The 26489-nt window shown below is 34.6% G+C and overlaps 1 protein-coding gene across 1 annotated transcript in view; it reads right to left on the bottom strand.

Annotated features, from left to right (window-relative positions):
* The window catches only part of LOC149779186 (uncharacterized), a 240726-nt gene that overhangs the window by 193242 nt on the left and 20995 nt on the right, over positions 1–26489 (bottom strand). Inside the window, exons 8-16 of the mRNA XM_089938405.1 lie at positions 25610–25747; positions 24747–24920; positions 19358–19518; positions 17742–17879; positions 15981–16079; positions 14377–14560; positions 10541–10718; positions 6474–6604; positions 726–950 (exon numbers count right to left, since the gene is read on the bottom strand). Coding sequence (XP_089794531.1) covers positions 726–950; positions 6474–6604; positions 10541–10718; positions 14377–14560; positions 15981–16079; positions 17742–17879; positions 19358–19518; positions 24747–24920; positions 25610–25747 — 1428 coding nt within the window. The remainder of the gene's footprint in view (positions 1–725; positions 951–6473; positions 6605–10540; positions 10719–14376; positions 14561–15980; positions 16080–17741; positions 17880–19357; positions 19519–24746; positions 24921–25609; positions 25748–26489) is intronic.

Below are 26489 nucleotides of genomic sequence, written 5' to 3'. Positions count from 1 at the left end.
AGAAGCAATGTTATAATGAGGAAGCATTGTACACTGCAACCAAACCTGTCTAATCAACCCCCTGTACACTGTAATTAAACCTGTCCAATCAACCACCTGTACACTGCATTCAAACCTGTCTAATCAACCCCCTGTACATTGCAATCAAACCTGACTAATCAAGCCCCAGAATATTTTAAAGCCCTGCCAATTTTGGTTATAAAATTTAGTTTTGTACATTAACAAATAGCATATGCCACTGAATACAATGGGTCACTGTCCAATGTGGCCTTAATTTACAGCCCACAATCATCCTGATTACAAAGGTTTCTTTATATTTTAGCTGAAATAAAATTCAACTGAGATAACAATTCAAATGTTTTCACATTTTAAGGGGAAAAGTCAGATGCACCATACAGTAATATCAAATTTAATAGGAAGAGTTGAAAAATGTGACATATATCTTAATTTACTGCTTTACATTTCCAAATCCCATGTGTGGCCCCAATAGTTTTTGCATAACTGTGCAGATTCATCTCATTCTCTGGGTAAAGCAGGCATGATTTTAAATGTACTGACAGATGAAGAATGGTTTGAAAAGTTTTGAGAAGAAATTAATAAATTTCCATTCTTTTATTTATTGTTATAGCATAAAAAGCAACAAGCAGAACATTTCTTTGATAAATTATTATCTAAAATACATTTGTGTAGAATCCAATGTTTCCCATAAGATTAGTCTCACTCACTGGTGTCTCCTCATCCTGATCCATGAGATAGGCTCCATGACCTTCACTGATGGCCTTCTTGTACTCTTTGTGTGCTGTCTCCTTTTCCTTCACCTCACCGATGATATGCTTGCCATTGATGAAAGCCTCAAAACCACATATGGCAGCCATTTCATCCAGCGGGAACACATACTTAGCCTCTAGGGGTGAGGAACTGTTGTTATTGTACTCTTGAATCACTACAACCTATTCAAGGAAAATTTTAAATTAATATCTTGCCTGCAACAATGGTCACAACCTTGACCTCTGATCTTTTAGTCCTTCAGCCTACAATATTCACCCAATTATCAGTTCTGTAAATGACACAATTTCACAAGCATTTTTTTTTAATTCAGCAATCCCCTAAACTAAAAATAATTCTTCCATATTCAGTGACATTATTACTGTATACAATATGCCAATTGACAATGAGACCACATTCACAGTAACATTATTACTGTATACAATATGCCAACTGACAATGAGACCACGTTCACAGTAACATTATTACTGTATACAATATGCCAATTGACAATGAGACCACATTGACAGTAACATTATTACTGTATACAATATGCCAATTGACAATGAGACCACATTCACAGTGACATTATTACTGTATACAATATGCCAATTGACAATGAGACCACATTCACTGTGACATTATTACTGTACACAATCTGCCAACTGACAATGAGACCACATTCACAGTGGCATTGTTACTGTATACAATATGCCAACTGACAATGAGACCACATTAAAAGTGGCATTGTTATGGTATACAATATGCCAATTGACAATGAGACCACATTCAGTGGCATTATTACTGTATACAATATGCCAATTGACAATGAGACCACATTCACAGTGGCATTGTTACTGTATACAATATGCCAACTGACAATGAGACCACATTAAAAGTGGCATTGTTACTGTATACAATGTGCCAATTGACAATGAGACCACATTCAGTGGCATTATTATTGTATACAATATGCCAATTGACAATGAGACCACATTCACAGTGACATTATTAATGTATACAATATGCCAATTGACAATGACCACATTCACAGTGACATTGTTACTGTATACAATATGCCAATTGACAATGAGACCACATTCACTGTGGCATTGTTACTGTATACAATATGCCAATTGACAATGAGACCACATTAACAGTAACATTATTACTGTATACAATATGCCAATTGACAATGAGACCACATTCACAGTGACATTATTACTGTATACAATATGCTAATTGACAATGAGACCACATTCACAGTGACATTATTACTGTACACAATATGCCAATTGACAATGAGACCACATTCACAGTGACATTGTTACTGTATACAATATGCTAATTGACAATGAGATCATAATGAAAACCTAGCTATGCAATGTGCACAAAAACATGTATGATACAAAAATACTGTGAAACAGTCATTTCTAAGTGATAATAGTCAACTGTTGCAACTTCCAAAGAATTTATCCCAAAAATGTATACTGAACAATGATTTTACCAAAACATAAATTCATTCCCCATCCATACAATCCCATACAAGATGTCTGTCAATGATTCAAACTTTTGAATGCAAGGTAAGTAACTGTAATTTATATTAAAATGTTTCAATAAATAGTACACAGATGTCTTATTCTAATTCCAGCTGTCAAGTCTTTCACTATATACAATACTGATAACCTATATAATAGAACATTAAAACTAAAATTTAAAGTTAGGCTTGAATTGTTCTCCATAGTGAAATGTAATCACTCTTACTACAACTCATTCTTTTTTATCTAATACTTTATGAGTTTCTGAGACTGGAAAAGTAAATACACCACTCCCTCATTGGTCCAAAGCTGGTTGAGAGTAACCCAATTAAAACACAATTAAATATATGAATCCAATGTATTCCTTTTTTTCAGCAAAAAATTAGTAATGTTAATGAACAAGCTAATTTCTATTCTGAAAATGTCAAATCATATTAACTTCCAATATGCAAATTATAAATAATGTGGTCCATATTTTGATATTAAACAGGAAAGAAAGAGAAATGTAAGAAAATATCAATATATAAACTTTGAAACTGACACAAGTCTAAAGAGAATGGAATCCAAAGCAATCAAAAGAATTGTGAAAAAATATAAGCACTTATAACTACCTCTACTTATAACTACCTCTACGTATAACTACCTCTACGTATAAGTACCTCTACTTATAACTACCTCTACTTATAACTACCTCTACTTATAACTAACTCTACTTATAACTACCTCTACTTATAACTACCTCTACTTATAACTACCTCTACGTATAACTACCTCTACTTATAACTACCTCTACTTATAACTACCTCTACTTATAACTACCTCTACGTATAACTACCTCTACTTATAACTAACTCTACTTATAACTACCTCTACTTATAACTACCTCTACTTATAACTACCTCTATGTATAACTACCTCTACTTATAACCACCTCTACTTATAACTAACTCTACTTATAACTACCTCTACTTATAACTACCTCTACATATAACTACCTCTACTTATAACTACCTCTACGTATAACTACCTCTACTTATAACTACCTCTACGTATAACTACCTCTACCCATTCAGCGGCTGTCATTATTCTGATATCTACTGAAAACATGATGCTCCTTTACAACAATTACATAAGCTAACTACACAAGCCAATTACACAAGCCAATTACACAAGCTAATTACACAAGCCAATTACACAAGCTCATTAACAGATTATTAGTATCCAGCTATTTACAATCAAATGAATTAAACCAGCATCACAATAACATTTTGGCACTGATTCAACATAATTGTTTGTTAAAATCACACACAAGATGCAACTTCTAAACTTTTGCTTCAGGTAAATTTCATCGCTAGTTCTTCAAACATTTTAAAGATATATTCAAAAACATCTTTAAGCATGTTCTTGTTTTTGTCTTTCATATTTTTATATAATAATTTTTTATATTTGTATTTTATTTTTTGTGATCTGGATGAAGTGTTCCGGGAACTGCCAGACATGTTCATTTGTGCACACGACATGGAGTTATTACTCAGTCATCTGCCATGTAATATCACTTTCTTTAGAAATAATCCAACACAAACATAACCATAGCAGTTAAAAATAATCCAACACAAACATAACCACAGCAGTTAGAAATAATCCAACATAAACATAACCATAGCAGTTAAAAATAATCCAACACAAACATAACCATAGCAGTTAGAAATAATCCAACGCAAACATAACCATAGCAGTTAATAACAATCCAATGCAAACATAACTACAGCAGTTAAAAATAATGCAACACAAACATAACCATAGCAGTTAAAAATAATCCAACACAAACATAACCATAGCAGTTAAAAATAATCCAACACAAACATAACTATAGCAGTTAAAAATAATCCAACACAAACATAACCATAGCAGTTAAAAATAATCCAACACAAACATAACCATAGCAGTTAGAAATAATCCAACACAAACATAACCATAGCAGTTAACAACAATCCAATGCAAACATAACTACAACAGTTAAAAATAATCCAACACAAACATAACCATAGCAGTTAAAAATAATCCAACACAAACATAATCATAGCAGGTAGAAATAATCCAACACAAACATAACCATAGCAGTTAAAAATAATCCAATATAAACATAATCATAGCAGTTAGAAATAATCCAACACAAACATAACCATAGCAGGTAGAAATAATCCAACACAAACATAACCATAGCAGTTAAAAATAATCCAACACAAACATAACCATAGCAGTTAGAAATAATCCAACACAAACATAACCATAACAGTTAAAAATAATCCAACACAAACATAATCATAGCAGGTAGAAATAATCCAACACAAACATAACCATAGCAGTTAGAAATAATCCAACACAAACATAACCATAGCAGTTAAAAATAATCCAACACAAACATAACCATAGCAGTTAAAAATAATCCAATACAAACACAATCATAGCAGTTAGAAATAATCCAACACAAACAAAACCATAGCAGTTAAAAATAATCCAACACAAACATAACCATAGCAGTTAAAAATAATCCAATGCAAACATAACCATAGCAGTTAAAAATAATGCAACACAAACATAACCATAGCAGCTAAAAATAATCCAATGCAAACATAACCATAGCAGTTAAAAATTATCCAACATAAACATAACCATAGCAGTTAGAAATAATCCAACACAAACATAACCATAGCAGTTAGAAATAATCCAACACAAACATAACCATAGCAGTTAGAAATAATCTAACACAAACATAACCATAGCAGTTAAAAATAATCCAACACAAACATAACCATAGCAGTTAAAAATTATCCAACACAAACATAACCATAGCAGTTAAAAATAATCCAACACAAACATAACCATAGCAGTTAGAAATAATCCAACACAAACATAACCATAGCAGTTAAAAACAATCCAATGCAAACATAACCATAGCAGTTAAAAATAATGCAACACAAACATAACCATAGCAGCTAAAAATAATCCAATGCAAACATAACCATAGCAGTTAAAAATTATCCAACACAAACATAACCATAGCAGTTAGAAATAATCCAACACAAACATAACCATAGCAGTTAGAAATAATCCAACACAAACATAACCATAGCAGTTAGAAATAATCTAACACAAACATAACCATAGCAGTTAAAAATAATCCAACACAAACATAACCATAGCAGTTAAAAATTATCCAACACAAACATAACCATAGCAGTTAAAAATAATCCAACACAAACATAACCATAGCAGTTAGAAATAATCCAACACAAACATAACCATAGCAGTTAAAAATAATCCAACACAAACATAATCATAGCAGGTAGAAATAATCCAACACAAACATAACCATAGCAGTTAAAAATAATCCAACACAAACATAACAACAGCAGTTAGAAATAATCCAACACAAACATAACCATAGCAGTTAAAAATAATCCAACACAAACATAATCATAGCAGGTAGAAATAATCCAACACAAACATAACCATAGCAGTTAAAAATAATCCAACAAAAACATAATCATAGCACTTAAAAATAATCCAACACAAACATAATCATAGCAGTTAAAAATAATCCAATGCAAACATAACCATAGCAGTTAAAAATAATCCAACACAAACATAACCATAGCAGTTAAAAATAATCCAACACAAACATAACCATAGCAGTTAAAAATTATCTAATGCAAACATAACCATAGCAGTTAAAAATACTCCAACACAAACATAACCATAGCAGTTAAAAATTATCCAACACAAAAAAACCATAGCAGTTAAAAATTATCATGTAATACAAGTTATGAAGCTTCTGTTCATTTATATTTGCTTCTGATGGATACACAAACTGTGATATGAAAGGGAAGCAACTCTGACTTTACTGATGTTCACATTTGTTAAGTACTCTGTTAGTTTTGATTTATATTGCAAGTAGACCACCAATTTCATTATTCCAATTAACTTCTTTAGACCTCATATATATGAGATGCTACCCCCCCCATAACTATTAACCAAACTTTTAATCCATCTTGCTAGCTTGCATCCTAAGTCTTTGTTTATGGACCCCACTACTCAATTTATCAAGGGAGAGGTGTAACATATCCTGTTAAAACTGTACATGGTAACAGTGATAATAACAGTGAATACCTGAGACACCATATCTAAAAGCCGAGCTGAAATGTGAACTTGCTTCAGGTCAACTGGTGCATCACCACTGGAAACCAATCCTGCCTTGACCTTTGATGCTGGATCTATGACACTGGCCACATCTTTCAAATCTGTACAAGAACACAAACTAATTTATAAGGCTCTGAATAAAGTCAACATTAAAATGCCTCAATATTTTTTATATAGTTTCCTTAGATCTATTATTAGTCACCTTTAAGAAAAATCAAACAGAAAAGAGCATCTGTCTACTCATTGTCTTTGAACTGAAACATATTTTCATTGGATCTCTCAACTCAAGATCAAAAGGGTGTGACAAGACAGTTAATTAATTAATTAAGGTGATTAATGCTCTTGTGCTCTTGAGCTAAGCATCAATCTAAACTATATAATTTCACTTGGATGCCAATTCTTCACAGGTAAAGCCACAAGGAATACAGAAAACCACATAAGTTATGTTGATGGGAGCATCTTTAGACCTTCCTGTCCTGGATCAACAATAACTGGACCAAAATGGCAATTAACATCAGAAACATTCTGGACCTGCATTCTTAAAATTTAGCTCAAGGTCAAAACCAGAAAATCAAGTATCCTCAAAATTTTCTGAGACCAAATAAAAATGAATCTGTGGATGTGGTTACCCAACTGACCCTATTTTTAACTGCCAAACCCATTTTTTGTGAAAATAAAATTGGGGAAAATGACACCAAATTTTTTTGGGTGGAAAAACAATTAACAAAGGCTTTTAACAAAGACTGAAATTAAATTCAGTGTCCAAATAATACTTGTTTTCTAGTTTATGCTTCATTTAATTTTGTCCTCAACCAAAAGAAACAAAAACAGTAATGAAAAAGTATGTAACGACCTACCAACCCTAAAAACATTCTTTAATGTAATCAGAACCAAACATTTTTTTGCTTGATGTGATGATATAACTCTAGTTAAATGTGAAAGCCCCAAAATAAGATACAATGTTATAAAAAGTTCTTCATTACCATCTCATCAGAACTAGCATCTCTTTTAAGTATCAATCGCATTGGTGCTATGATGGAGGCAATGTTATTAGTGTTGTGTTACAGTTAATGCAGGAAAAATACCTGTGAATACAACAACACTTGAATACAGGTGAGAAATCAGTTCTGCTGAACACTTGTTGAGTTTTATATTTAAATGTTTTCAAGAATATACACCTGATATGATATTTGGCAAAATATTGTCACTGAAATGACATATGTGAGTAGAAGAATGAAACCTATTCAGAAAATACTGCACACTCCACGATTCCCCATCTACAACCAGGAAGGAAGCTTTTATGCTCAGCAATTTTCTAAAGTGAAGGACATGGCTTCAATATCATCAACATGTGTCTTAAATTAAGTCTGGACTTGAGACATTTCACTGGTCAAATTTAAGTCTCATGTGAAAGGCAGCCAACCAGATTGTTGAATTCTTAACTTAAATTTACATGTAGATTTAAGTTTTGTTGGTGAAACCCATTCCTGAAACCAAATATAATTATTGATTTTAAAAAGGGCAATATTTCACTACTTAGATGGATAATTTTTCTGCCAATGATGTGATGCCATTATCAATGGTAGTTGTATCTGTGCTTATTTTATTTCAAAAAAACAAAATAACATTTGATGCATAATATTCTACATTCTTACATTCATTTATGCTGCAGTTATATTTTATATTTTTATCAATCCAATGCTGTCTTTTGGAATGTGTGCATCTTTTTTATTTTATTAAAGTACACTGTCACAAATTAGTAATGAAATTCAAAATTGTTAAGAACATTATCTGCCTATTATGTCGATGGCAGATGAATGTACATTTGTATAGATACCTTGTTTAATTTATACAGCATAGATAATATCCTGCAACTAGGTTTGTAAGTTTAAGTTGCTATAGGTGCATGATAGGTGGTATGTTGAGATGCATGAGTTGCATGGGAAAGCATGAGCTTTGCATAACTGTACAACAAAACATTCTTGCTGTGGGATTGCAAGAGGGAGAAACCGAATAAACTATATTTACAAATTTCTGAATCTTGTAGAGATGAACAATGAACTAACTGTATTTTTATGTTTTACAATTTAATAAGTTAATGTTGTCAACCAGAGGTCATTAATTATGACAGTTTTAGTGTTGAAGAGGTATCATTGCACATGTAATTGTATAACGTGTATTTTGCAGAATATTTCTAACACATCTCTGTCGGATAGATTGCAAGATATTTTTACGTATCACTGATACCAATAGTGAGTTAAAGTCAGTCACTTATGTCATAAATGTCACAGATTTTTATTGCATATATTTTACATAACTTGAGCGATGAACCACAATGAAATTGTAATCAATGCTTCACATATCAATTAAATTAATATTATGAATTAGTGTAGGAATCATTATGACTAAGTTAGTACCTAGTTAAACTTAATAGTTTACTCATAGGTGGCTTGTTAGCTTGGTTATCAGGGTACCAGGATGTCACTTGTGTAAACCCAGACAGTCTAGCTGTTATACTACACCATTTTGAACTGAGCAAGCAAGTAAGAGATAGCATTCAGTCCTGTGTGAACATGTATTTGTTCCCTGTATGGAGACAGATGTCTATCCTGTGTGGGAAGACATAATTCAGTCCTGTCTGGACATATACTGGTTTCCTGTGTGGATGAAGATGTCCATCTTGTGTGGGACATGTAAGTTGTTCTCTGTGTGGGACATGTAATTGTTTTCTCTGTGTGGGTGCACATATTTAAGTTTGTGTTGGCTTGCATAACTTCATCCTGTGTGAGAACATACATCTGTGTAGACATTGATCATGAGACTATCCAGTGTAGACATGTTATATTTCCGGTCTGTGTGAAGGCCAGAATTCGTGATAAACTTTTATAAATATAGAACTCTTGTCATGTTTCCATTTTAATTTAGTTTGAATTTAGCGGTGAATTGACGTAACACTTGTTTATTAAAGTGATAACAAAATTAATTTGTATATGATTTGCTGTAAATTAAATGTTACATCAAAAATGTGTATTTGTGTGCAGCTGTTGCTTATTCCCCTCACACAGGCACATAGACAGGCCTATCATAAGTTGTAGCAGACAAGATGTGACATAAACTTTTAAGAATATAAGACTGAAAAAGCATCAGCTTTTTCCATTTAACATTATCAAGAAGAGAAATCTGAATGAATGAAAATGAGAGGGTGTGATGAATGGGAGAGAGTAACACAAAAATATAAAGCAATTCTAAGTCCACAAATGAAAAACTATGAGAGGATACCAGAAATACTGATCTGAAGGGAATGCAAATTGAACACAAATGAAATGCATACTGAATGCAAATTAAATGCTGATGAAATCCAAAAGTATGTATATTTGTTACAATTAAACATTTCAGGGACTGTACCTTCTAAAGATATTATGTACAACGAACTACAGGTGCCATATTTTTTTAAACCAAAATTGTCCCCAATATAACCATTGACTCAATTACCACAAACAGGGACAGAACCCATGGACAGGAGTGATACTAAAAGAAGGGGAAGTATCACGACACAAAGGGACAGAATCCATGGACATATGAGGTATTGAGAGAAGGGGAAGTATCACCATACACAGGGACAGAACCCATGGACAGGAGTGGTATGGAAAGATGGCAAAGTATGTGACGATATTATATTTCAAACATGGACAGGAGTGGTACAGAAAGATGGCGAAGTATGTGACGATATTATCTTTCAAACATGAAGTGAACTGGTAAAGGAGTTATGAAAATGGAGGTGATGAACAAAAACTAACCAAAATATGTTCCCTGTGATTCCTTAGCTACACCCAGGGGCAGGAGTGAAAATGAGAAGACTTTATGATATTACATTCCAAATATGAGGTGAGTCAAACAATTACTGAGTTACATCTGCTGTAAAAAAAAAAATATAACACCCATACACAATTTAAAATAAAAAAATAACAGATACCAGCATCTTAGGGACCACAGGAATCTCACAAAACACTAATAACTCTTCCAAAAGATGTACATACCCACTTCTTTGAGCGACAAATCCTCAACATCGTCGTTGTCCATTCTACCTACAAAAAGCTGATGATTCTGCAAAACACTTCCCACATCCTGGGCTGTAACTATATCTCCAGGCAGAGTAAATTCTACCAGGTATTTGATCTTCTGCTGGTTTGTGTTGTAAACCACATATTCATCTACCTAAGATTGAGAAAGTAAATAATAATAATAATAATAATAACAATAATGAGGACTTTGTATAGCGCCTAATCTTTAGAAGCTCTAAGCGCTTTACGACATTAGACAACACCTATAACATAAAAAACATATAATAATATTATTACAAAAACAAACACCATGAAATTAGAAAAACATTAAAAAAATAAAAAAACATGCTGAGAATATTTCAGGTAGGAAACATTATTAGGTCTTTAAGCTTGTTCTTGCAGTCGAAATAAGTGAGTTTTGAGAGCCCTCTTGAATGTGATCACTGTGTCTTTGTATCTAAGTTCAGTGGGCAATTCATAATAGGAAAACCAATCTTACACGACACATTTACAAAAAGACCACCTATCTATCAACAAGACTTTCTATATTATCATATGAAAATCCTTACCTCCCTAAACCAGCATATGTGTAACCTTGCTATCTCTGCAGTCTGGCAACATATATTGGTCTCTATCTATTATAAATTAAACCTTTTTATACTGGCCACCTGTATCACACAGTCAATATGTTTGGTTCCAACAGTATTTGGCATAGAGGAACTCTCTTGTATAGTTGTCCTCTATACATGGATCAACTGATTATCAGGGTGGAAAGTCACTAATGGTGTCACAAATTCCCAATATCACTGAGTATAAAGAATACTTGAACTACAATTGTAAGAAAATGATAAATGTAACTTTTTTCAATATACAAGACCTGTTTGGCTAAAGTGCAATTAAAAAGAATAAAACTTAATGCAGTCTCTTAAAGAGTGAGTTGCCCATTTTGATGCTGTCTTTATAATTAACAATTATTCATTATAACACTCGATGAGTTGTCATTTTTAGTCTGTCAGTTTACCATTTGCCTGATTATTCCCCTTTAATAAATCAAAAATTATGTGAAAAAATTATTCCATGTAGTTCATCACTCAAAGGATGCAAGTACAAAACTTCATATTTTTATTTGCAATATATGTAAGTGATTTAAGTTAAGGTTTAGAGAACAGCATACCCTGCCTTCATATACTACTAAAATGATGGCCAGATTTTTTTGTATTATAACTCAACAACAACAAGAGACAATGCTAATATCACATTAAGAAAACATATCCATGTACCTATGTATTGCTATCTACTAATGCTGGACAAACATGAGTCCCAAGTGAGCCTGAGACAGCTCATCTACCTAAATGCCAAATGTTAGAGCTGTTGTCAAAAGAAATCTGAGTCAGCTGGATATTTCCTGTATAAATAATTTTTTTGTGCTGTTGACTGTACATGATATGGAAACAATTACTTCAAGGTCTCTTTGTAGAAAAAGTCATTAAAGGTTTTTCGTTCTGCAGTATTGATGGCCACACTTCGATGGTAGACTGTCAGTCCTTTATGTTTAAAAATGTTCTGTCGAATCTTGTTGGGTAGGTGTTCGTTTTAGAAAAGTCATTTAATGATTTTATTTTTATAGCTTTAGTAACAGTAAGAATAGATGATGGCAGATTGGCACAAACATAACAGCCTTCATGCAAGGATGTTTTGTCGAAATAGTTTTGTAGAGTTGCCTAACCCTTTACCTCATAGAGCATAGTGACAAAGTACAGCACGCTATAAATAAAACACCTGTTACCTAGTCGACAGCATACACAGGGGCCTGCCTGTGAACTGTTAAGCAATGTAGTGTATGTTATTTTTAACAGCAGTTTTAACCATTTTACATTTTTGGTACACATCTATTAAATGTGGAAAAATTTAAGAGTAAAGTCCAATTGTTATAGTTGTGTAATTAATTTCAAGGAAGAATTTTTTATGTGCTTTAAAATTGAGGGAGAACTCATTCACCGTCATGTCGATGAGGCCGCGTGACCAACCGTAGCTGCCATTTCCCATACTCGAAATTTACATGTTTTTTTGTCTGCGTCTGCATCACTAAGTCATCTGAATTTGATAATCAATAAAAACTAATATGCTGCCTGCATACATATCAGAGCCTTTACCTAAGTTATTGAATCTTTCGTGGTTGTGATTCTAATCGTGAAAACTTCGTAAGTATTGAATGAAATCCTGCATGTGAACTGTTAAGCAATGTAGTGTATGTTACGTTTAACAGCAATTGTAACCATTTTACATTTTTGATACACATATATTATATATGGAAAAATTTAAGAGTAAAGTCAGATTGTTAGAGCGGTGTAATTATTTTTCACGGAAGAATTTTTTATGTGCTTTAAATTGATGAGAGAACTTGTTCGCCGTCATGTCAGTGAGGCCACGTGACCAACTGTAGCTGCCATTTCCAATACTTGAAATTTACAAGGTTTTCGTGTGTGTCTACATCACTAAGTCATCTGAATTTGATAATTTATAAAAACTAATTGCTGCCTACATCAATATCAGAGCCTTTACCTAATTTATTGAATCTTTCGTGTTTAGATTCTAATCGTGAAAACTTCGTATGAACTGAATGAAATCCACGGCCGCCATTTTGGAAAGTGGAGATTACAACCCAGTTACTTTAAATAGCAGATATCGACCAGTGCATAAATAACGACCACGTCATCTGACGTAATTGTTATTCGCAGGAATGAATGTAGTATCTAACAGGGTTTTTTTTACCCGAAGGTGGTGCTAAGAAAACCAGCTCAAAATGGCTGATGTTTACAGCAGGCGTCAAAAGGCACTTCCATGTGAATCTTGTAGAGGCGTCAAAAGGCGCTTCCATGCGAATGGAGTGGAGGCGTCCTAAGACGCTTGCATGAGGTAAAGGATTAAAGGCTTTTCTATTTTTAGTAATGGTAGCCACATTGGATGGATAATCAAATTCATTTGTACAAATTTTCAATGCTTTTAATGCCAGGATGTTTTCTTTCAAATTTGTTCTGATTCTGTTCAGCAGCTTTTGCTTCCTGATTTAAATGTTTTTCTTTGTTTCGTAACAATGACTTATATTTGACAGCAAATGGCATCAACTGTATAAACTAGATGCCCCTTACATCAACTGTATAAACTAGAAGCCCCTTACATCAACTGTATAAACTAGACTATTATCACTTACATCAGCATGCTTTCTGTCAAATTTTGTGGAGCAGATTTGAACAGTTGTTTTGAAGTCGTTTTGAGGTTATTCTGCTTTAAGAAATTGGCAGCCCAGCCACATTTGGTGGCCAATTAGCATTATTTGTAAAAATGTAGAAGTGATTCATGCCAGGAAATGCTCTGCAGAATGTGGTTGAAATCACTCCAATTGTAACTGAGAAGTTTAAAATGGCAAACCTTGATTATCTGACACACACCATACACTGGATGCAAAGCCATCGTAAGCTCATGTGAACAAACAAACTGAAGCCAGAAAGGTGCTTCTGGAATAAAATCCTAAAGATTGTCAAATGGATGGACGAGAGTATCTGTGGCAAGATTATTCTAGAACAGCAAATTTGTGGAGATTTAAAACAATTTAAAATTTAAAAACTTACGAAAAAGGGACACAATTTCTGAATTAAAAGGAACTTAATGATTAAATAAATGTTGAGCTTGGGAACATAATTTGTAATTTTAATGCATTCATTTGATTTTCATAATGATTTTGTACAATCTGTTACATATCACAAAATCAAATGTCCATGAACAGATTCTATCTGGGCATGAAAATATCTCACCTTAAAATCCGAAGGACAGTTCTCTGTTGCCTTGATGCCATGTATGCTTTGGTAACCCTCTGGAGGTTCTGTCAAGGACTTGTTGTGCTTGGTTGTGCCAAAACAAGATCCAAGAGCAACCTCATTGATCAGCATCAGTCTCGTTCCCTTGGTTTTTCCAGGTGAGGAATAGCCTGCACTGGTACTGTATAATAAAAAAGATGATGATAGTGTTGGTGGTAGTGGTGATGAAGAAGAAGAAGAAGATCATGATGATGATTATTAGTTTCTCAACTCAGTTTAATGCCAACATGGAACTCGCCAGGACATCATGGAATAGGACTGAACACATTTGGATTCAAACTGCCTGAGTGTTTTATTGGCTTTTGAAGAATGCCAGATATACATACATGTAACAGTGTATGTAACAAATTCACATATTCTGCATTTTATGAATTCAAATGAAATGAAAGCTGTCATTTCTTTGAGGGGAGGTATATGCATTATATTATGTATAAAATTCTTTTTCAAATGCATGTAAAAGTTAAATCACAAACATTCACAAAGCATCTGTGCCTTTGCTCATAATATCATTGATCCAGCAAGATGGAAATAACATGTTTCCCACTCTCCCTTTAGTGCTCTCCAATCTTCCTTGAGTGCCTGCTCCTCAGCCTTGAAAAAGTGTCAAACTAAATAGCCCTAAATAGCCCATCCAAATTTGTGGTGTAACGGCAGTGAAATATAAATTTTCATACATATGGCCTTTTTAGGTAAGGGCTATTTCATTGTACCCAGGGAAAGATTGTTTTTTAAAAATATATGCCAGGGTGCTTTGAAGTGTGTGTGTGTGTGTGTGTGTGATTAGGATTTTTAATGTAGCTTTAACAATTTCTCAGTCATATCACTACAATGTCTGCAGTGTGGCAGTTTATAGCAATGTCCAACACTGGGGCATCATGCTGCAAACATGTAGCATGATGTCCCACCCAGTCACATTATCCTGACACCAGTCCTAACACTAACCTCTTAATGCTGAGTGCATAGCGAGGCAGCTGTTAGTACCATTTTTAAAAGTCTTTGGTATGATTTGGCCAGGGTCTGAACCCACAACCTTCTGCTTCTGAGGCGGATGCTCTAACCACTAGGCCACCGGAGCAGTCTGTGCTTTGATTTCACAAAGTTCGTATTAAAATGATAAGAAATTTCTAAATTGCATCTATGGGTGAGTACCCCATTTTAAAAGTGCCTTCCCTGGGTCCCACTTATGTTTTAACGGAACAGCCCTATCACAGAAGAGGTTACCCCCATATGTTTTAACGGAACAGCTCTAACACAGAAGAGGTTACCCACGTATGTTTTAATGGAACAGCCCTAACACAGAAGAGGTTACTCCCATATGTTTTAATGGAACAGCCCTAACACAGAAGAGGTTACCCAGTGTGAAACTCCTCCTGCAGATGAATCTCATACAGGAAACTTCTGAACAAAATTTAGGAGGTTATACAGTAATTAATGGACTGAAAGGCAGATGGACTGATGGAAGGGAAGGACTATAATATCCATGATGCTAAGATGTGGGAATGATAATAATAATAATAATAATAATAATGAGAAAGAGTTACCTCCCTGCTTCTGCAAAGTAAATGCCACTTCCCAGCATTCCTGGATCAGTACGTTTTCCTCCATGGTCATCAACCACGACCCTTGGCATGAGCAAGCCTCTTTAAAAACAAGAAAACTGCCTGTTATGGAATAACCAAATAGCTAAGCTGTTTTGTACAAATGGCATCATATATCATTTGATGTATCCTTTTTATCAAGTTACATCATTCTTTGCATTACTAGTTTCTAAGACACTGAGCTGAACACAAAGGTTAACACATCAATGGAGCATGAAATATGGTTCATAGCAACTCAAGTCTGAATAAAGACTGAAGAACTTCTCATGAAGCATCAATATGCTAAACTACTTCACTCTGCTGGCAAAACTTTCTGAGAAACAAAGCAAGACACAGATTAAAGCAGGTCACTGTGGTGGGAAATACAGGACATGGTGACCTAGTTTTGACAAAAGTTTTGTAGTACTCCTCGTGTTGCATATTTATTACAAATGTTGCCAGGTTAATATAAGAGTCAGATAATACAGTTCAGAAAGACCAATTCAGAGTAAGAGTTTCATATAAGGCACATTAAAATTCCACCCAGTGCTTAAAAGTCTTCTATGAAGCTAAAAGATTGGTAAGAATGACTTGGGAGATTAATTACCAAGGAGTCTCAATTACCTTTTCTGTGGATCAATACATGCAGTCTTAATGCAAACTCAATGTGCAGAAACAATTTTTGAAAGTTAGAATTATAATGACAAAAATCTCTGACCTTGAGACCCAAAAATGTATGGGTTTCTTTATTATGTTAAATGAAAGCCATCCACAAAATGTGGTCAAGAAACCTACTCTTAAACAAACAAAAACGTTTCTGCCAAACCCCTTTTTCTTTGAGCCACGATAACCCTAATCTTCGGCCCTTTGAATCTAAAACTCAAGAGGTAATTTCTATACCTTATATGCAAGTTTTCCATAAACACTGGCCAAGGTACTAAAATCATTATCCAAACAAACAGTCTTCTTTCAAAGTGATCATGATCTTTGACCCTTTGATCCCATAATCAATAGACTTCTTTCTTACCAAACATGCAAGAAATCCACACAAACTTTGGTGAAGATACATGGTCAGTAACTTAAGTTTTTCTTCAGAAACAATTTTTCTTCTTAAAGTCAGCAGTGTTCACCTCTAACCTTATGACCCCAACATTTTTTAAAGCAGTGTCCTCCTGGTATGAAGTTTTGAACTAATGCTTTCTTCTTTAAGGCAGAATAATCCTGAAATTAAATCCTTTTACTCTAAAATTTGTAGGCTTCTTCCTCACTCCAAGTGCAAGCTATCAAAAGATTTTGGCAACTGTAGATGGTAAAGAACTCAAAATCGATAGGTGTATTACTTATACTGAGTGCAAGCCACCCAAAAAGTCTAGTAACTATAACTGGTGGACAACATGAGTTAATGTACAAAAACAAATTTTGGTAACAGTCAAATGAACAGATGGATGGAAAGACATAGTAATGTAATACAATTCACTTTGCACAATCTTTTAAAAATAGCCTTCTCTCATGAGCCAAACAGTGATTGCCAGAAATCCATATTAATCCAAAACTGTTTGCCTGACAATATAGAAATCTCACGATCAATTCAGACATTTTCTGCATCTGTTCAGTGTAATTCATGAAGGAGAAAAACAATACTTTTCAGAGTAATATAAGGTGCAAAAAAAGCAATCCATGAATCCAGAATGTTCCAGAAATTGTAGTCATATTTAGACATCTCACCTGGAAAGAATTCCCATAAAATTATCCACTCTGGAGGAGTGAAAAAGAAGCCTCCTGGGTTCAAGATCCATCCTGAAGTTGGAACTCTCTGCTGAACGATGCACATGAAAAATTTTCTCTACCTTCAAAGACATCCCACTGAATAAAAGGATAAAGAAAACTTAACAAACAAGGATGTTTTTTTCACGATGTTTGTTTTGTATTTTATGAAAGAGAGATGAAATAATGTCATTCACAACCCCACCCTCTACAGTCATCTATTAAACACGAAACTTACAATAGATTTTAACATCAGTGTAACCTAAAATGTAATTTAACACAATGAGATCACCTCAGGTGCATCAAATTAAACAAAAAGAAAATAAATAGTTCTTTTGCAGTAATTTAACAGTATAATTATGGCAAAATTTCCATCTATTTATTTGATCTGTAATAATCTGGTATAAATAAAAATTCATATATATAATGACTACATCTATGAATGAGAACAATATTTGTTTGCCCTTATGCATATGACTTCTTTAACTGAATTAGTGACTATGTACCTCTAGTCATATCACCCTAGGCAATAGTCACAAAATTTAGTTGAATAGTGAGTGGCACAGACTGGCTTAAAAATATCACCATTGTTCTAAGGAGTTGTCTAAGCATGGACTGTCACACAAGGTAATCTGACAGGCGAAAAATATTAACTTTGTTATAATATATGTTGTCAATATGGACATATGGTAGTCTGACAGTCTAAAAATATCGCTGTTGCTATAAGGTGTTGTCTATGCATGGACTGTCACACAAGGTAATCGACAGGCTAAAAGTATTACTGTTGCTATAAGGTGTTGTCTATGCATGGACTGTCACACAAGGTAATCTGACAGGCTAAAAGTATTACTGCTGCTATAAGGTGCTGTCTATGCATGGACTGTCACACAAGGTAATCTAACAGGCTAAAAGTATTACTGCTGCTATAAGGTGTTGTCTATGCATGGACTGTCACACAAGGTAATCTGACAGACTAAAAGTGTTACTGTTGCTATAAGGTGTTGTCTATGCATGGACTGCCACACAAGGTAATCTGACAGGCTAAAAATATTAACTGTGTTATAATATGTTGTCAATATGGACATAAGGTAGTCTGACAGTCTAAAAATATCACTGTTGCTATAAGGTGTTGTCTATGCATGGACTGTCACACAAGGTAATCTGACAGGCTAAAAGTATTACTGCTGCTATAAGGTGTTGTCTATGCATGGACTGTCACACAAGGTAATCTGACAGGCTAAAAGTATTACTGCTGCTATAAGGTGTTGTCTATGCATGGACTGTCACACAAGGTAATCTGACAGGCTAAAAGTATTACTGTTGCTATAAGGTGTTGTCTATGCATGGACTGTCACACAAGGTAATCTGACAGGCTAAAAGTATTACTGCTGCTCTAATGTGTTCTCTATATGGACTGTCACATAAGCTAATCTGTCAGGCTAAAAATGTCACTGTTGCTCTGAAGTGTTATCTATATGGACATAATATAAGCAAACAGGCCAAAATTGATGACTGCTTAAGTGTTTTAATAAATAATTGTGAGTCACAATGAAAGCACCAAAAAATGGGCAACTCACCCTTCAAGAGACTGCATTAGGTAGTCCTTTATGGTTTTAAACTCTGGACTGGTACTCTCCAGATGTTCAATGTTACAACGGAGTGCACCGTATTTTGCCTCATCACTTGGTCTAGCAGACCAGTCTGTAGCCTCACTCACAGCAATCAAGTCTCTTATTAGCTGAAACATTTTAAAGTTTTTGTCACTATCATATTTGCACATGCAGCTGATGTCTTAACTGACAGCATGTAATGGTTGGTATTTGCATGCAGTTGATATCTTAACAGACTGCATGTAATGGTTGGTATTTGCATGCAGCTGATGTCTTAACTGACAGCATGTAATGGTTGGTATTTGCATGCAGTTGATATCTTAACTGGCTGCATGTAATGGTTGGGATTTGCATGCAGTTGATATCTTAACAGACTGCATGTAATGGTTGGTATTTGCATGCAGCTGATATCTTAACAGACTGCATGTAATGGTTGGTATTTGCATGCAGCTGATTTCTTAACTGGCTGCATGTAATGGTTGGGATTTGCATGCAGTTGATATCTTAACAGACTGCATGTAATGGTTGGTATTTGCATGCAGCTGATGTCTTAACTGGTTGCATGTAATGGTTGGTATTTGCATGCAGTTGATATATTAACTGACTGCATGTAATGGGTGGTATTTGCACATGCAGCTGATGTCTTAACTGACTGCATGTAATGGCTGGTATTTGCATGCAGTTGATATCTTAACTGACTGCATGTAATGGTTGGTATTTGCATGCAGATGATGTCTTAACTGACTGCATGTAATGGTTGGTATTTGCATGCAGCTGATGTCTTAAATGGCTGCATGTAATGGTTGGTATTTGCAAGCAGTTGATGTCTTAAATCGCTGCATGTAATGGTTGGTAACTGCAAGCAGTTGATATCTTAACTTACTGCATGTAATGGTTGGTATTTGCATGCAGTTGATGTCTTAACTGGCCACATGTAATGGTTGGTATTTGCATGCAGTTGATATTGTAACTGGCTGCATGTAATGGTTGGTATTTGCATGCAGTTGATATCTTAACTGGTTGCATGTAATGGTTGGTATTTGCATGCAACTGATGTCTTAACTATATGCATGTAATGGTTGGTATTTGCATGCAGTTGATATCTTAAATGGCTGCATGTAATGGTTGGTATTTGCATGCAGATGATGTCTTAACTGGCTGCATGTAATGGTTAGTATTTGCATACAGCTGGTGTTGTAAATGGCTGCATGTAATGATCGGTATTTGCATGCAGTTGATATATTAACTGACTATATGTAATGGTTGGTTGTTGTTGTTGTTGTATGTTTAACGCCATTTTTCAGCACACAATAGGCTATACATGGCGGCCAGTATTAATGGTGGAGGAAGAACCCAGAAAAACCTCAGAAAGAACCACCAACCCACAAGAAGCTACTGACAAGCTTTCTCACACACACACATTAGCTGAATCCGAGACTCGAACCCATGCAGACAGAGGTGAGATGGCAGTGATCCGTAATGGAGAGCGCTTTAGACCTCTCGGCCACTCGGGGCCCCTGTAATGGTTGGTATTTGCATGCAGTTGATGTCTTAACTGATTGCATGTAATGGTTGGTATTTGCATGCAGTTGATATCTTAAATGGCTGCATGTAATGGTTGGTATTTGCATGCAGTTGATATCTTAACTGACTGCATGTAATGGTTGGTATTTGCATGCAGTTGATATCTTAACTGACTGCATGTAATGGTTGGTATTTGCATGCAGCTGATGTCTTAACTGGCTGCATGTAATGGTTGGTATTTGCATGCAGCTGATGTCTTAACTGGGTGCAAGTAATGGTTGGTATTTGCATGCAGTTGATATCTTAAATGGCTGCATGTAATGGTTGGTATTTGCATGCAGTTGATATATTAACTGACTGCATGTAATGGTTGGTATTTGCATGTAGTTGTTATCTTAACTGACTGCATGTAATGGTTAGTATTTGCATGCAGCTGATGTCTTAACTGCTGCATGTAATGGTTGGTATTTGCATGCAGTTGATATCTTAAATGGCTGCATGTAATGGTTGGTATTTGCATGCAGCTGATGTCTTAACTGACTGCATGTAATGGTTGGTATTTGCATGCAGTTGATATCTTAACTGACTGCATGTAATGGTTGGTATTTGCATGCAGTTGATATATTAACTGACTGCATGTAATGGTAGGTATTTGCATGCAGTTGATATCTTAACTGACTGCATGTAATGGTTGGTATTTGCATGCAGTTGATATCTTAACAGACTGCATGTAATGGTTGGTATTTGCATGCAACTGATGTCTTAACTGGCTGCATGTAATGTTTGGTATATGCATGCAGTTGATATTGTAACTGGCTGCATGTAATGGTTGGTATTTGCATGCAGTTGATATCTTAACTGACTGCATGTAATGGTTGGTATCTGCATGCAGTTGATATTGTAACTGGCTGCATGTAATAGTTGGTATTTGCATGCAGTTGATGTCTTAACTGACTGCATGTAATGGATGGTATCTGCATGCAGTTGATATTGTAACTGGCTGCATGTAATGGTTGGTATTTGCATGCAGTTGATGTCTTAACTGACTGCATGTAATGGTTGGTATCTGCATGCAGTTGATATTGTAACTGGCTGCATGTAATGGTTGGTATTTGCATGCAGTTGATATCTTAACTGACTGCATGTAATGGTTGGTATCTGCATGCAGTTGATATTGTAACTGGCTGCATGTAATGGTTGGTATTTGCATGCAGTTGATGTCTTAACTGACTGCATGTAATGGTTGGTATTTGCATGCAGTTGATATTGTAACTGGCTGCATGTAATGGTTGGTATTTGCAAGCAGCAAATTGTTAGATTAATTACACATTTATACCAAGTACATTTTTTTATAGAACCAGAACTCAAAATTAGTTTCAAATCATGACAAATTCTGAATTTCAACAATTTACTGAAAATATGATCATATCCCATACCAGATACCACTGTAAATCTGACCATATAATTTACTCTCAGTAATACAAGCCAGAAGAAACAATGACATTAGAAATCAATAAGAGGCAGGCTCTTATTTCATGACACACAAAACAGAATTATTTTTTTTTAAATTTATGAGCAAAAGCTCCAATCAAATGAAAATGAGAAAAATGCAAATATGTGTAGGTATGATATTTTATGATCATTTCACAAACTGTTTAAGTTTAAATTTAAATTTCTTTTTTACCTAGACACGACTGTAAGAATATGATGTGGTAGACATAATCGCATCATGAGTTTATTATAATTTCAATTCTCCTATGGATGAGGATTATCCAAATTATTTGCTCATAAGAACTCCTACTGTGTCCTCCAACATTTTCCACTTCATGCAATATATATCTATAAATTTAATTAATTAGTCAATTATGACTCCTATTTAGAACTAATCAAGATGACTAAAATCATATAAAATCAAATATAATTTCATACAATTATAATTAAAATGGTATTATGAATTACTATATTATCTTCTTAAAGAAAAATTACTGTAAATGTAGCTAGAAGGAAGGAAGGAAAAGAAAAAGATACAAATGGAGAGTTTATTCATATACCTGACTGTAGCCAAGAGATACTAGGACATGTTATTTGTCATATAGAAATCTCACGATAATCAAGCATTATTAAAGATTTTCAATGGTCAATCAAACACATTCAGATCTGTAGTCCAAGTCTATGCCAAAAATAACTGTCGAACAACAACCAATTTTGACTTAATGAGTGACAAATGCTAATCACATTCCTGCACAGGCATTAACAGAATCTATGTCAATTGAGTTTATTTTATCAATGCTCTCTGACATTTGTTTTCTAAAAGAACCATACCTAAAATGACCTTTGACACTTGTTTTCAAAGGACCATACCTAAAATGACCTTTGACATTTGTTTTCAAAGAACCATACCTAAAATGACCTTTGACACTTGTTTTCAAAGGACCATACCTAAAATGACCTTTCATTGCTGTAACGTAATCGAGCTAACACCCTTTGAGACTGAATTGGTATTTAAGAAATAACAAACACATATGCGAGTGACAATAAAAAGATGTATTATTCTCTCACACTAATGACGAAGTAACATGACATCAAAATAAATACAAAGGTACATAATATGGATCCAATGGAAAACCATGATGAAGAACAGATATAATTATTTGAAATATTCAATAATTATAAAGCTGTCTCAGATAATTAAACACTACCATGCTTTTTGTCTCTATGGTCAACCAATATGTTGACCTTTCCCTATATAGTCAAACACTAATGGCATTCTTATAGTCAAAAACTATAATCAAATTCTCTTCCTTCTTATAGTCAAACACTATAATGAAATTCTTATAGTCAAACACTATAATGACATTTCTCTTAGTCAAATACTATGACCTTAGAGTCAAACACTATAATGAAATTCTTATATGTATTTCCAATGTTTACTTGACATTTCATATGCCTTTGACCCGCTTCCCGGCTCAGTCACTTCAACCATCCAGACTTCTCATGCACATATACATTGGCACTTTCCTGGCGGTCTTTCATCACTATTGTTGCGGCCTCTGGCTACACCTAGTCAGTCCGCACAAAGTTATCCACACCTAGACACTCATACCTAGTTATCCACAACTAGTAATCCGCACCTAGTTATCTGCACCTAGTTGGCCAACTCGTTGGCTCAAACTAAGACATAAATTCGATCCTGCCCTGACAGCTAAATACATAAAGAGCTTCCCTCTAATGGCTGTCAGTCAAGATCCCTAAGTAATATATATAGTCGAGCGCGTTAACATATTACGCACGTGCCGCACAAGCAATGAAGGCATCACACGATGCAAAGAAAAAATATATTTACAAGATACTATGGTGTGCGAAACACGTCAAATACTGGAATTTATGGTGGTCTAAACAAGCCATGTGTTTTTAATTCATAACAATTGCAATCACACCTATATTATCTTTCCAGAGTTCAACTTTCTGATCACAATATTATCACCAGGAAAACCAACTATCTGCACAATCTTTATATCGTCTGCTGGATCCTGATAACTAATGTTTTACTGTAATCAGTAAATGAGTAACAAGTACAAATATTACACTCCATAAAATTAGAAACCATCAAATTACAATACAAACTCTTTAGGCAATGACTGACAAACTGTAAGCAAGGTGTCTAATGAAAAGAGACGAAATATGGAGAGGACATGAAGAGAAAGGGAAAATTATACAATGGCTTAATATTATTTGTTTGTCTTTTTGTTTAAGGTGGGATGACTATAATGGGAGCTTGTACTGTCTGACATTCAACAAAAGTTCATGCACAAACACACACACGAACATATACCTGGCAGAGATCAAAGGTGCGAGAGATCCAGGCTTTGTTTATGTCCGATATAGAAACTGTCTGCTGATAAGGGATCTCCTTGTAGAACTCATTTTTCAACTCAAAAAGTCTCATGGTATTGTCTTCATCCACAGCCTCTCTCATCTGCTTGAGAATACCCTCTGCTTTGTCTATCTACAGGACATAAATACAATAACAAAATAAGTTTCAGTGCAGTTGCTGGTTTCATCTTCATACTTGTATTACAGGAGGAATGATCATATCTTACCACTGTAGTAAGCTTTATCCCTGAATAACCACAGAAATGATACTGCAAATGTTATTTAATTTGCACACCCTGTAAAGGTTGCCAGAAACATACTCAACTACCTAAAGCTGGTAATTGTTAAAATTTATTTTACACTAGGCAAACTAGATTTAACAAAATATAAATTCCATTTGTGGCTCAATAATCTAGTGAGAACATTTACAAACACAAAAAATACATGCCTGCTAAATTTCATTTGTATACATCCAAATGTTTTTGTAATAGCAGGTTCAAGAGCTACCCAGGACAGAAAAAATTATGGACTAGACCAAATCAATATGCCCTGCCCTTTCCGCAAGTAGTGTGAAATATGCCTTCTAAATTTAATCTGTCTGCATCAAAACGTTTTTGCTCAATCTGGTTCAAGAGCTACTCTGCAATGGGTTAGATCAAATTATGATGCCTGTGCCCTGTTTCTCTGAGCAGTGGAGATATAATGAAAAATCACTTTGGCTAACATCCATGTAACTTCTGAGAGATACAAAAATGCAAGGCCAAAGTCTTTTAATGTCTTGCAAAGAGAACACAGAACTGTGCAGTCAGAAGAGTTCCTTACCTGTTCTGTCTTTATGCTGGTAAGAGGACCCCTAAGGTTGTGCTGTAGATTTCCCACAGCCTCCTCCCATAGATAGTTCACCAACCCAGATACAGCAGGGGAGATAACCCCATATTCTGCTCCAATTTCCTCCATCATCTGGTAAATTGAAATTCATTACAAATTTAGCATTTTAAAATCTCAAATCCAGAAAACAGTAATGCACAAGTGAATATGAACATTACAAATGTCTGAAAATGAATAATCTTTATTGTGCTATTTAATAATTAATATCATGAAGGAAGTAAAAATAGACAACAGTTGACCATTCCATGCAGCAGGTTCTGGTAGTACTGAAAGAACACAATCTATGTCAACTATCTTCCAAACTTTATATCATGTGTACTTATGTGACTAAATCCTGATAAAGCCATAAATATGCAATAAGTATTTTGCTCAAAACTGTAGATCATGTATTTAATGAGCTTAAAGAAACTGGAGGAAAAAAATATAGTTTCTAGATCTTCATGGTGACAAACTCATATGAGTAGATTCCATTTATTATAAAACCTATCTGCAACAATTAAATTATAGTTGGAGCAAAATCATACAGGAAATCAGCATCCAGAATGATTAGTTTGTACCCTGGCCTCCCATGATGCTCCACAAACAAGGCCAGGCATGCACCAGTGAATGACCAATACCAGTGGAGAAATTCAAGATGGCATGCATTTGCAATTAAAAAAATGCATTGTCACCACCAGTCTTTTTTTTTGTATTAGTCACAACTATGTCAAATAAAAAAGTAATGGGTGTTTGTGTAAAGCTCTACTATGCAGTACTGTCATTTTCATCCATTCTGTGTGAGTTGGCAGGGTGGGATACAGTGAATTTCCATATA

Source organism: Sinohyriopsis cumingii, chromosome 17, assembly GCF_028554795.1.
Source record: "Sinohyriopsis cumingii isolate HCF-2022 chromosome 17, ASM2855479v2, whole genome shotgun sequence".
Lineage (NCBI taxonomy): Eukaryota > Metazoa > Mollusca > Bivalvia > Unionida > Unionidae > Sinohyriopsis > Sinohyriopsis cumingii.
This window is presented reverse-complemented; position numbering and strand designations above follow the sequence as displayed.